Below are 13,714 nucleotides of genomic sequence, written 5' to 3' on the forward strand. Positions count from 1 at the left end.
CATGGTGGTGCACACCTGTAATCTTAGCTACTTTGGAGGCTGAGGTGGGAGGATCACTTGAGCTTGGGATGTCGAGGTTGTGATAACTCAAGATTGCGCCACTGCAGTCCAGCCTGGGTGACAGAGTGAGGTCCTGTCTCAATTAAAAAAAAAAACAATCATATCTTCTGACAATAAAGATTGTTTTACTTGTACCTTTGCAACCTGGATGACTTTTATTTCTTTTTCTTGTCTAATTGCCTCGACCAGAAGTACCAATACAATATTGAATGGATGTGGAAGAGTGGACATCCTTGTCTTGCTCCTGCTTTGGGGGAAAGCTTTCAGTTTTTCACCATTGAGAATGATGTTACCTGTGGGTTTTTCATCAATGCCTTTTTTCAGTTTCAGGAAGTTCACCTTCTATTCCTAGTTGGTTGTGTTTTCTTATCATGAAAGGATGTTGGACTTTGTCAAATGTCTTTTCTGCATCTGTTGAGATGATCCTGTATTTTTTCCCTTTATACCATCAATATGGTGTACTACATTGATTTATTTTCATATACTGAACCAACTTTGCATTTCGGGGATAAATCCCACATGGTCATGTCACATAATCCTTTTACTATGCTGCTCGATTTGGTCTGCGAGTTTTTAGTTGAGGATATTCACAAGGAAATTTTTTTTCTTGTGATTATTTGGCTGTGTTACCTGGGTAATACTGGCCTCATAAAATGAGTTGGAAAGTGTTCTCTTTTCTTCTTTTATTTGACAGAGTTTGAGAAAGACTGACATTAATTCTTTTTAACATTCAGTTTCACTGAATTCATTGGAAAAAGCTTCTAATCCTAGGTTTTCGTTTGTTGACATTTTTTGATACAGACTTAATGTCTTCACTGGTCTATTCTGGCTTTTCTTTCTTCTTGAGTCAGTTTTGTCTTTGTCTTTTGTTCCTTTAGACGTGGTTTTCTTTGGCTTTTTGGATGTATTTAAAATAGCCAATTTAAAATTTTTGTCTAACAGGACCAACATCTGAGCTTCCTCATGGACATAGGTTTTAACTGATTGCCTTTTTATCTGTGTATATGGGTCATACTTTTGTTTCTTAAAATGCTTCATACATTTTTGTTGAAAATTAATTATTTTACTTGTTCTAATATGACAACTCTGAAAGTCAGGGTATCTCTCCTTCCCAGAGTTCATTGTTAGTGCTTATTGTAGTAGTTGTTTGTTTAGTTTTCTGAATAATTTCATTAAGTCTGTTATTTGTTGTGTGTGGCCACTAAAGTCTCTGTTCTGTTGGCTTATTAATTAGGCAGAGATTGGACAGCAAATGATTGGACAGTGATTTCCTTAGATGCTGGAAGCAAAAAAATAGCTCTCAGTCTTTGCAGAGAGGCCTTATTTTTATTTTATTTTATTTTTATTTTTTATAGCGACAGGGTCTCACTATATTGCCCAGGCTAGTCTCAGACTCCTGGGCTCAAGCGATCCACCTACCTCAGACTCCAAAGTGCTGGGATTACAGGCATGAGCCACCATGCCTGGCCTTATTTTATTTTTCGTTTTTATTTACTTATTTATTTTGAGACACAGTCTTGCTCTATCGTCCAGGTTGGCATGCAGTGGCATGATCTTGACTCACCACAACCTCTGCCTCCCAGGCTCCAGCAATTCTCTTGTTTCAGCCTCCTGTGTAGCTGGGACTACAGGTGTACACCACTATGTTGGGGACCAGCCTCAATACCACCCGTAGGGTACTCGAAGTCTGGTGGTGACAAAGGAATGAGAAGAGACAGGTTAAGAGTCTGTAAAGGTGGGAGCCAGGGGGCCAGTTGCAAAATGGAGGCTGCAAAAGGTTCAGAGCTCTGGTCTCTATACTATTGATTAAGTACAATTACTTAGATTTAAGAAGCAAATGTTTAGGGCGAAACAGTGAAAGGGTGGCAGTGTGTCATAGGCATAATTTATCGCAATAGCTGTTTAAATGAATCTTTTTTGTGCTCAAACAGCGTATCTTTAACTTATCGGAGAGTAGCTAGTGGGAGCGACTTAACTAGGAGCCTGCATGTCTGTCTACATTTCAGTGTTTTAAAGGAGTGTCTTTCACTTTGAAAACAGTGTTTACAGATAAGAGAGCGGGTCTCGCTCTGAGCTTGGGAACATGATGGCAATTAGGAGGCTTTCCTCCTCAGAGTCCTCTTGTGGCTTTCTATGACTTATTGTCTCATATTTTTATGGCCAGTTTATACAGGCACCCCATAAGCCCTTTTCCCGCATGAGAAGAGACAGGTTAAGAGTTTATAAAGGTGGGAGCCAGGGGGACAGTTGCAAAATGGAGGCTGCAAAAGGCTCAGGGCTCTGGTCTCCACACTATTTATTGAGTACAGTCACTTAGATGTTCACGGTGAAACAGTGAAAGGGTGGCAGTGCGTCATAGGCATAATTTAGAGCAATAGCTGTTTAAATGAATCTCCTTTGTGCTCAAACAGCACATCTTTAACTTATCGGAGAGTAGCCAGTGGGAGCGGGCTTAACTAGGAGCCTGCATGTCTGTCCACATCGCAGTGTTTCAAAGGAGTGTCTTTCTCCTTGAACACAGTGTTTACAGAGAAGAGAGCAGGTCTTGTTCTGAGCATGGGAACATGATGGTAATTAGGAGGCTTTCTTCCTCAGAGGCCTCTTGTGGCTTTCCATGACTTATTGTCCATATTTTTATGGCCAGTTTATACAGGCACCCTACAAGCCCTTTACCCAACACCACTATGCCCTGCCAATTTTTTTTTTTTTTTTTTTTGCATGTTCTTGTAGAGATGGGGCCTCACTATGTTTCCCAGGCTGGTCTCGAACTCCTGGGCTCAAGTGATTCACCTGCCTCAGCTTCTCAAAGTGCTGGGATTATAGGTGTGAGCCACTGCACCCAGCAGAGGCCCTGTTTTTATGCAGGTGTACATCTTCAACACTCAGCCAGGCAGTTTACAACCCTGCCTTAGCCTTCTCATCTTGCTTGTCCAGAGCTTCAAGGTTGGCCAGATGTGAAAGCTTAAAGCCTTCTCAAGTCTTTCCTGAGCATCCGCATAGCTCTGGTCATGTGCATGGTCTTCTAGATTCTCAGGAATATATTGGAACTTTTCAAGGCCCTTATTCTTCCAAAGCTTCTCACTCTCCAGCCTTTTCTCTCAAGCTTCTTGGGCAGTTGATTGTGTGCTCAGCTGTCATCCATTACTTCAGGCAGCAATGACAAACACATTTACCTATAAATATTGTGGAAAAATGTCCCCTGGTTAATGGCTTCAGCATTGGGACAAGGTGAAGATAAGCCTTTTGAGTTGGTTTTCTGAAAGCCACCAGACAAATAAGACCAAATATTTATTTATTTATAGTAATCGTTACTACTTTATAAAAATGAGGTCTCTTCTCCCTCAGAACTGGTTCTAGGAATGTTGGCTGTTATTTTCAAGGATATCCCTGAGCTGAGGAGCAGGGGATGGGCCTAGGGTAAGTCAAAATGCCAGAAAGTTTGCTGTTCTTAGAGATTCAGCCTATTTTCTTTTTCTTTTTTTCTTTTTTGAGACAGAGTCTCGTTCTGTCGCCTAGGCCGGAGTGCAGTGGCGTGATCTCAGCTCACTGCAACCTCCGTCTCCCGGGTTCAAGTGATTCTCCTGCTTCGGTCTCCTGAGTAGTTGGGACTATAGGTGCCCACCACCATGCCTGGCTAAGTTTTTGTATATTTAGTAGAGATGAGGTTTTACCGCATTGGCCAGGATGGTCTCGAACTCCTGACCTCATGATCCACCTGCCTCGGCCTCCCAAAGTGTTGGAATTATAGGTATGAGCCACCGTGCCCGGCTGAGATTCAGCCTATTTTCTTAAGTAAGTGCTCCTGGGTTGCTGTAAGCTTTTGGTTAGTTTCCAGAGTTCTGAAAGAGTTAATACTGAGAGTTTTGTTAGGTTTTTCATAGTTTATGCGGAGCAGTGAACTTTTGGAGATCCCCCCCAACAAAGAATCAGTTTTTGGTTTCATTGGTTTTTCTTTATTGCTTTTCTCTATTTCTATTTCATTGTTTTTCTCTTTTTTAGAAAATGTTATTGAGTTATTACTCTCTTGTTTATGTTTTTTTTCCTTATTCTTGCTCTCAGGTTTAATATATTTTTTTCTAGCTTTTTTTTTTTTTTTTTTTTTTGAGATGGAGTCTCGCTCTGTCGCCCAGGCTGGAGTGCAGTGGCCAGATCTCAGCTCACTGCAAGGTCTGCCTCCCAGGTTCACGCCGTTCTCCTGCCTCAGCCTCCCATGTAGCTGGGACTACAGGCGCCCGCCACCGTGCCTGGCTAATTTTTGTATTTTTTTTTTAGTAGAGACGGGGTTTCACCGTGTTAGCCAGGATGGTCTCGATCTCCTGACCTTGTGATCCGCCTGTCTTGGCCTCCTAAAGTGCTGGGATTACAGGCTTGAGCCACCGCGCCCGGCCTCTAGCTTCTTAAAGTAGAAGCTTAGTTCATGATCCTTCTTCTTGTTTACTATAAGCGATCAAGGTTATACATTTCCCTCTAAGCACTGCATTAGCTGTGTCCCACACATTATGACATGCTTCCATTTTCATTCAATTCCAAATATGTTTAAAAGTCTTTTGTCATTTATTTTTGATCCAGGAGTCCTTAGAATTGTATTTACTTTCCAAATATTTATGAATTTTATGGGTAACTTTCTATTATGAACTTCTAGTTTAATTCCCTGAGGTCACAGAGCAAATCCAATTTATATTGGTTTTAAAGAATTGGTTAACATTTACTTATTTATTTACTGAGATGGAGTTTCATTCTTGTTGCCCAGGCTGTAGTGCAATGGTACAATCTCAGCTCACTGCAACCTCCGCCTCCCAGGTTCAAGTGATTCTCCTGCCTCAACCTCCTGAGTAGCTGGGATTACAGGCATGTGCCACCATGCCCGGCTAATTTTGTGTTTTTAGTGCAGACAGGGTTTTGCCATGTTGGTCAGACTGGTCTCGAACTCCCAACCTCAGGTGATCCGCCCCCCTCGGCCTTCCAAAGTGCTGGGATTACATGCATGAGTCACTGTGCCCAGCCTGTTAGCATTTATTTTATAGCCCAGGATATGGTCTGACTTGTTGAATGTTTTCCGTACACTTGAAACAAACATTTTCTGCTACTATTGAGTGGAGTGTTCTATAAATGTCTATCAGGTAGAGTTGGTTGATAGAGCAGTTCAGGTTTTCTGTATCCTTATTCATTTATTTGTTTACATATTTAGTCAATTACTGAGAGAGGAGTGTTGAAATCTTTTTTGTTTTTTTGAGACAGAATCTCGCTCTGTCGCCCATGCTAGAGTGCAGTTGCATGATCTTGGCTCACTGCAATCTCTGCCTCCCTGGTTCAAGTGATTCTTGTGCTTCAATCTCCCAAGCGACTGGGATTACAGATATGTGCCACCACACCCGGCTAATTTTTGTATTTTTAGTAGAGATGAGGTTTTGCCATGTTGGCCAGGCTGGTCTTGAACTCCTGGCCTCAAGTGATCTGCCCACTTCAGCCTTCTAAAGTGCTACAGCCTTCTAAAGTGCTAGGATTACAGGCATGTGCCACCATGTCCGGCTTGAGTGTTGAAATCTTAACTATAATTGTGGATTTATCTATTTCTTCTTTTAGTTCTAATGGTTTTTGCTTTTTACATTTTTAGTTTTGTTATTAGGTATATACACATTTAGAATTGCTCTGTCTTCTTTATGAATTGAATTCTTTAAGTTTTGTCCTCGTTTATTCCTGATCATATTTCTTTGTCTTAAGTCTTTCTGGTAGTGTTTTCGTGGCACACGTTTTTCCACTTTTTAAATTTTTAATCATTGGTATCTGGTAAATCAAAGAAACTCAGAGATCATGGAGAGGAAGTTGCTAAGGATGATCTCAAGTACCTAACTAATGTAATTAAATGGAGAGTAAAATCAGTCATGGAGATAGAAATAGGCGTATGAGGGGAAAAAATGTTGAGCTTTTGATTTGTTCTGTTTCCAGTCGTAGATATATAATAAAGATGTAAGTAAAGTGAGTCAAGTCGTGGAAGAGAGATATGCTGGGAGATAGACATTTGCAAGTCAGTGGGAATAAAGAACAAAGGATCAAAGACAAAATCTTGAGAATATTGAAAGTTCTTGGAAGGAAGAGAAACCAGCAAAAGAGACTGAAAAAAGAGTGAGTTATCTGAGTATAAAAGAGAAAAGAGAAATAATGCTGACTCATGTGCTAAGAACACAGAAAAGTTTTAAAAAGGTAGAAACGGTCAGAGACTTTCAAAATCCAGAAATATTGGGCAAATTGAGGTCATTGGAAACGATTTTCAGAGCGGTTTCAGAGTAGCAATAAAGAGGTGAAACCAGATTGAATTGGACATGGGAATAAATGGGTGATGATGCAATATTGATGTAGATTACTTTAAAATCAACTTAAACAACTTTGACAGTGAGTGGAAGGAGAAAGAAAGGAAGAAAAGAAGGCAAAATGAATAATGCCCTTTACTCCCTTCTCACCTGGCTAACTCCCATCTCTCTTCCAACATTCAGTCTTCTATCAGAAAGCTTTAGGCGATCTTTCATTCTGAATTGGTGTGATCTGTAGCACTCCATATATACATTCACCATGGTACTTATCACAATGTATGTCTTTACTTTTCCTACTAGATGGTACTTGAGAACAGGCACTATCTACTTTTTTTTTTTTTTTTTTGAGAGAAGTCTTGCTCTTCTCCCCCAGGCTGGAGTGCAATGGTGGGATCTCGGCTCACCGCAACTTGCTCCCGGGTTCAAACGATTCTCCTGCCTCAGCCTCCCAAGTAGCTGGGATTACAGGTGCCTGCCACCACGCATGGCTGATTTTTTGTATTTTTAGTGGAGAGGGGGTTTCACCATATTGGCCAGGTTGGTCTCAAACTCCTGTCCTCAGGTGATCAGCCTGCTTCGGCCTCCCAAAGTGTTGGAATTACAGGCATGAGCCACCGTGCCCGGTTGGAGAACAGGGACTATCTTTGTAACTCCAATGCCAAATTGGCATCATGTGGGGCACATAGTAGGTGGTGAATTCAGGTTTAATGAATGACTAATAGACCGACTTAGATATATGTAGGTTGAAAAGAAGGAGCCAGTGGTGAGAAAGATTAAACATACAGAAAGGAGATTTGGAATGTCATTGAAACAGTCTTAAGGTCGGCCAAAGTGGATGGAATTCAGATCACAGGTACAGTCATTGGTTGTAAAAATGAGCAAGTGATATGTGCACATCTCAGACTGGCATGGAAATATGAGAAGATGAAGGAATTGGTACTAACGGTTATAGCTGCTTCTTCCTCTTCTTTTTTCCTTGTAAAGAAGGGTGGTGGTGCAGAGAGTAGGGAGGCAAAAGGAAGAGGAACAGAGTCTTTAGGATAAAGGCAAAGACTTGGAATGAATATTTTGGGGAATGAAAAAGAACTCCAATCACAAAAAGATAAAGGAATTGCCAAGCGTTGATAACAACCTCAGCTGAAATTGGAAACTGTAGCGAGTGGCTTGGAGAGTTCTAGTGACATACATATTTTTTTCTTTCTTTTAGCCAGAGGCAAACTCCAGATTTTCGAACCTGAGGGGATTTTAAAAAGATTGATACTGGCTTGGGAGCTTTTTGGGTTGGGAGCTTGCCGTGTAGATGTGTTACAGAAAGGCGCTCAAGGGAAGGAAATTCGTCTTAGAAAGAAGTAAGGAATATGTCTCAGAGAATGAGATGTTGCTGTGGGTATATAAAATGATAGACCGTGAATAGGTAAGGAAAGAAGGTGCTAGGCTATGGTATCTCTCCATCCCTTCACCACTCCACGTAAGTTTGTACTACGGCGGGGCGGAGGCAGGGAGGATCACACTCTCCCGGTGTGGCGTGGCTATACCAACTCTCACAAAATCTAGAAGGTGACAGAGCTAGCGTACAAGAAGTCGTCTTTAGTGGAGAGGCTTGAGGTCTCTGCAGTGACGGGGATGGCAGCGTGACCCCTTAATCTTCAACTACAGGCCAGTCCCAGTTGCCCCAAAGGGGTTAGAATCTAAGGGGGTAGTCTCCCCTCCCCCTAGAAGCGGGAGACGGCCTGGCCCGGAAGCTTCTTTGCTGACCCGGAAGCAGAGCTGTGCCGCTGAGGCGCCGCCGTGGAGCCGCCTTGGAGCCACCGCCCCCTCGCCGCTTCGCCGCTGCGTTGGGGAACCGGGACCGCGGCGGCGCCGGGTTGCCCTGATGATCCCGGGCGGGCGGTGGCGGCGGCAGAGGCGGCGGGAGGATGACCTCTTACCGGGAGCGGAGTGCCGATCTGGCCCGTTTCTACACTGTTACCGAGCCCCAGCGACACCCGAGGGGCTACACAGTATATAAGGTCACCGCCCGGGTGAGTGCGGGTGTCGGGCTGGGATAGGAGCTTGGATTGGGTCCTGAGGATCTGGGGTGGGGACCCTGGTGTGAGGGTACCTGACTCTGGCTCAGAGCCGATGGTGGGACTGGGTGCTGCGCCTACTGGCGGGACTTGCGTGTCGGAGGTTGGGATTTCTGGAGTAGTGGCTGAGTGTGGTATGCCCAGGGCTTCACGGTAGTAGGTCGTGGTAGTCTTCTTTCTGGGGGTGGGGTAGTCAGTGGTTGATGGTTTTAAATTGATGACTCAGTTCCCATGCCATTTGGACTTTCTCTTCTGAGTTCGCAATTTGCAGAAGTGGTTTTGCTTGCTCCAGGAAGATAATGCAGATTTAAAAGTGTTAATTTATGTGTTCTTTGGCTTATGTAATATAAGTTGTTTTTTCTCTTGACCTTTATCAGGTTTGCTGTGAGGTAGACAGACTCTTGGGACAGATGTCAGTGTTAGGCCACCAACCTAGGAGCTGTGGATCCGAGCTTTGTCAAACCCTTAACTTTTTCACGTTTTTCAGTAGGAGACGTGAAAAAGATCTGCTGAGGGTGGCTTGTGTGAGCTACCATGAGGTCACATTTTAAAGTTGGGAGGCTCCTTTACATCGACTAACTGGTCCAATTTTTAGTAACCACTTTATGTTTCATTGCTTTTGCCTTGAGTTTTAAAGAGAGTCTGCATCTTCTAGGAAAGTAAGAATAAATTAAAATTAAATAAGTATATATGTATGTGACGTATGTGTGCATGGATATGTGTATAGCAGGCATTTTGTACACATCACCCAATTTAATTCTCATTTTAATGATGAGGAAACAGATTAAAGGAAGTTTAGTAACTTACCCAACTTTACATTGCAAGGCAGTAGCAGATCTGCCTGGGATCCAGAACCAGTTTTGCCTGACTCCAAGTTATATAAAATGTTAAGAATTAACTTTATCATTATCAATTTTTAAAGAGGAGAGGTACAGATTAAGTAATAATAGTTCAATATACATTTGGAGGATGTAAAGTAGGCCTTCAGAAGAATCTTTTTTTTTTTTGAGACAGAGTTTTGTTCTTGTTGCCCAGGCTGGAGTGCAATGGCTTGACCTTGGCTCACTACAACCTCTGCTTCCCGGGTTCAAATGATTCTCCTGCCTCAGCCTCCCGAGTCGCTGGGATTACAGGCATGTGCCACCATGCCCGGCTAATTTTTTGTATTTTTAGTAGAGACCCCGTTTCTCCATTTTGCTCGGGCTGATCTCGAACTCCTGACCTCAGGCCATCTGCCTGCCTTGGCCTCCTGAAGTGTTCATGCCGGTGGCGTGAGCCGCCGCTCCCAGCCTGAGAAGAATCTTAAAGGTTAAATAGATTTAGATCAGTTTGGGGCATGGGAGTAGCACGTGGTGTATGGAAATGGTGCACAGTTCAGATAAATGTGAGAAGGAGGTATGGATGAACATGTCTGTATAAGGATAATGAGAAGATCCGACCTGCTGTTGCCAATTGCTGTAAGGAGAATAGAGGGAAGTTTGTTGCTCCCTTTTTGCACAGAAGGTTGTTATATGGGTGGAATGTTAGTTTCAAGTTGTGTAAGAAATTTTGTGAGATTGAGGGGCCCTTATTATACCACTCTTGAAACCTTTCTAGTCATTGGGCCCTTTGAAATTCCAGACTTAGTTTCCTAACACGTAGTGTATGAAATCAGAACAGTTTTCAATATATGTAATGTTTCTCTCACAGCATCCTACTTATCCCTTAATTTAACAAGAAAGTTATATTGTATTTAGTTGCATGTCTGTGTCTCTTAGTGGATTTAGAGCAGTTCTCTATCACTGACATTTGTTTCTGCTTATATCGAATAATAGATAAAAGAAGATGCATGTTCATGGCACACAGTGCCTGAAAAACATTGTTGAATGTTTTCCTCTTCATTGTACGCAGCATACCCAATAAATGTTTAGATCCACGCACTAAATACTGTGAGGGACATAAGGCTGAATAAAACATGGATCTTTCTTTCAAGGATACACGTAGTAGAAGAGAGTTTAGTATACTTAAAGAAATGTGATATAACACAGGAAGTTCCAGCAGACACTACAGAAAAGGGCTGTGGGAAGACAGATTGCTTCTGGATCAAGAGATTGGGGAATGTGTAGCAATCAAGATAGTTGAAAGAGGGGAAGAATCCAGAAAAGGAGAGGGTGTGAAAGGTAGACAGTTGAAAGGGCAGAGTCCATAAAGACCTGGAGGTGTGAATGTGTGTGGAACTTGAATTGGAAGCACTGAGTATAATTATTTGTATTGTTACTTTACAAAAGGAAAGGTTAACCAAATGCAGATTTTTTTTCCCCCAAGGTGTAGTCTCGCTCTCTTGCCCAGGCTGGAGTGTAGTAGCATGATCTCGGCTTACTGTAACCCCGCCTCCTGGGTTCAAACGATTCTCCTGTCTCAGCCACTCAAGTAGCTGGGGTTACAGGCGCCCGCCACCATACCTGGCTAATTTTTCTATTTTTTGTAGAGACGAGGTTTCGCCATGTGGGCCAGTCCGTCTCGAACTCCTGACCTCGGGTGATCCACCCGCCCCAGCCTCCCAAAGTGCTGGGATGACAGGTGTGAGCCACCGCACCAGCCAAATTCAGATCTTAAATATCTGAAGCTGTGACCTATTTACTGAACTAAGTTTTGACAATATAAACTAGAAGATAAAGTAGCACATTGCCTTAGAACTAACCAAATTTATATATATGCGTATTACATATTGCTGTGGTTATTTGAACTTGAAAATTGCACACACTGCCTTTTTTTCTTCCCGTATATGTTTATGTCTTCATTTATTGCTTATGTTACCCATTTTGTTTTTAAAATGTAACGTCTGAGAGTCAACATGGAGGCATACTTTCAAAATAACTGTGCTTAGTATTATAAAATATTTCTTGAGAGTTAAGGAGAAAAACACCTTTTTTCAGGATAATTAACTAGGTAAATAGTGCTCTCCTGAGAGAACTTCATGAGATAAAAATTAAGAATGGCTTCTGTATATTTTCTACTACTGGTTTACTTCTAGCTTCAAGGAACAATTTTCTATATTTTTAATCCTTGCAGGGTTATTTCTGTAGGAGTAGAGTTTTAATCATTGGAAGTACCAGTGTTAAATTTTGGATAGCAAAAGAGCTTTTTCATCTTCTTAAATCTCCTGTGTGCTTTTTTGCAGTTCTCTGAAACCTGGCAAGCTTAGATGATTTTGAGGCCAGTTACAAGCATACTAACAGATTCCACAGTTAAACTCTGTATTATTTTTTAATTTTTATCTAGAATAAGTACCTCTATTCAGAATTGGAAAGTTATTTCATAAGTTCCCTTTGATTCTTTAGTTGAAGGAGACACAAGTGTACGAGAACCATCAGCAGTGTTTTCAGTTATTTCATGCTAAGTGTACAAAATTCTCATATTGTAGTATAGATTTCTCAGCAACAGTAGGTGAATGGCAGTTCTTGCCTGTATTCATTTCGTGAGTATACAAATTATGTTTTTATTCTCGAAAGACAGTGCTGCAGTATAAATTATTTTGTTTACATTGAGTCATAATTTACATACAGTAAAATTCACCCATTTTAAGTGTCCAATTTGATGAGTTTTGACAAATGTATACAGTTGTGTAACTACACCGTGTTCATCACTGCACAAGTTTCCTCATGTTCCTTTACAGTCAGTCACTCCCCCTCATCCCATATCTCTAGGCAACCACTGGTTTGCTTTCAGTCATTGTAGATTGGGCTGCATTTTCTAGAATTTTGTATACAAGGAATCATACAGTATGCACTTTTTTTTTTTTTGGTCTGGCTTATTCCACTCAGTATGATTATTTGAGATTTATCCATGTTGTTTTGTGTTTCATTCCATTTTATTGCTGACTCATATTCCATTGTGTGGTTATACTACATTTTATCTGTTCACCTGTTGGATATTTGGGTTGTTTCCAGTTTTTGGATATTATGAATACAGCTATTATGAACATTCATATACAAGTCTTTGTATGGACATACGGTTTTATTTCTCATGATACCACATGCCTTTGTTTATGTAGCTTTATACTAAGTTTTGAAATCAGGTACTCTAAGTACTCTAACTTTCTTTCTCAAAATTGTTTTGGCTATTCTCGATTGTTTGCATTTGTGTATAAAATTTAGAATCAGCTTGTCTGGTTTCTCCAAAAATACCTGTCCAGGTTTTTGATTGGGATTATATTGAGAATGTAGATCAATTTCAGAAGAATTGATATCTTAACAGTATTGTCTCTGAGCCATGAACATATATATCTCCCCTTTTATTTAGCTCTTCAGCATGAGCAGTGCTTTGTAATTCTCAGAGTATAGTCTTGCACATATTTATTTTTGTTAATTGATCTTTTTCAGAGATGGAGGTTTCACTGTATTGCCCAGGCTCGAGTGCCGTGATGCAATCATAGCTTACTGCTGGTGGAACTCTTAGGCTCGAGTGTTACTCCCTCCTCATTCTGCCACCTGGGATTGTGGGCACAAGCTACCTCATTGGCTTTGCACATATTTAAAGTATTTTGAGTCTATTTTGAAACCAGGAGAATGTATAAATCCTCATTTTATTATACATAGCTAGTGTTTGTTGAGTAATAACAGTAGACACTTACATGGCGCTGAGTCAAGCAGTTTATATTAAATTAAGACGTTTGTCACAGGGGCCCAGTGAGTAGGTGCCGTTATCATTTCCACATTTTCAGTGTGGAAGTTGAGGCACAGAGACATTTAGTAACTTGTCCAGGGTCATCTAGCCAGCAAGTGGTAGAGTCTACATTTGAACCCAGGTAGACTGGTCCCAATCACAGTGCTTTTAATCCTAATGCAATGCTGCCGAATACCTGTATTATAAAACACTTTTCATTAGGTGCTGTGAGTGTGCATATGGGGACACCTATGTGTCCCCACAAGGGCATTACTATAGTTTGGCAAAAGTGATGGATACACATGAATAATAAGTGACTGTGATGATGTGAACAAAGGGGAGTAAGGGAATTAATGGGAAGTACTGAGCTTCACTTAAGTCTGAAAAATTACCATTTCCAAAGCTTCAAATCAAAACACTATTTATATTGCTTGGAGGGAACCTGTCCTCAATTCCTGACCATATTCTTGAGTAGCCTGCTTGTGCCTGGGAAAGGAATTATTTGTAGTTTCCAAATTAGGCTAGAACACTATGTTCTTCCATATCTCTCTGTTAGATGCCATTTTCCCTGTCTGGAATACTCTTTCCTTTTGACTTGGCAATCTCTGCTCATCTCATCTCAGGTGTCAGCTATAC

General features: G+C 41.4%; 1 protein-coding gene across 41 annotated transcripts in view; it reads left to right on the forward strand.

The window, feature by feature from the left end:
* Positions 1 to 8,131: 8,131 nt before the first annotated feature.
* The window catches only part of RPS6KC1 (ribosomal protein S6 kinase C1), a 212,996-nt gene continuing 207,413 nt past the window's right edge, over positions 8,132 to 13,714 (forward strand). For 40 of the 41 annotated variants that reach the window (XR_013395090.1, XM_077937596.1, XM_077937578.1 and 37 more), the window contains exon 1: positions 8,132 to 8,389. Coding sequence is in view for 10 of the 41 variants with exons in the window: in XM_015116405.3 (XP_014971891.3) it covers positions 8,285 to 8,389 (105 nt within the window). In the remaining 31 variants the exon portion in view is untranslated. The remainder of the gene's footprint in view (positions 8,390 to 13,714) is intronic. The other variant, XM_077937650.1, reaches the window with a different exon arrangement.

The sequence above is a fragment of the Macaca mulatta genome, chromosome 1, assembly GCF_049350105.2.
Source record: "Macaca mulatta isolate MMU2019108-1 chromosome 1, T2T-MMU8v2.0, whole genome shotgun sequence".
Classification (NCBI taxonomy): Eukaryota; Metazoa; Chordata; class Mammalia; order Primates; family Cercopithecidae; genus Macaca; species Macaca mulatta.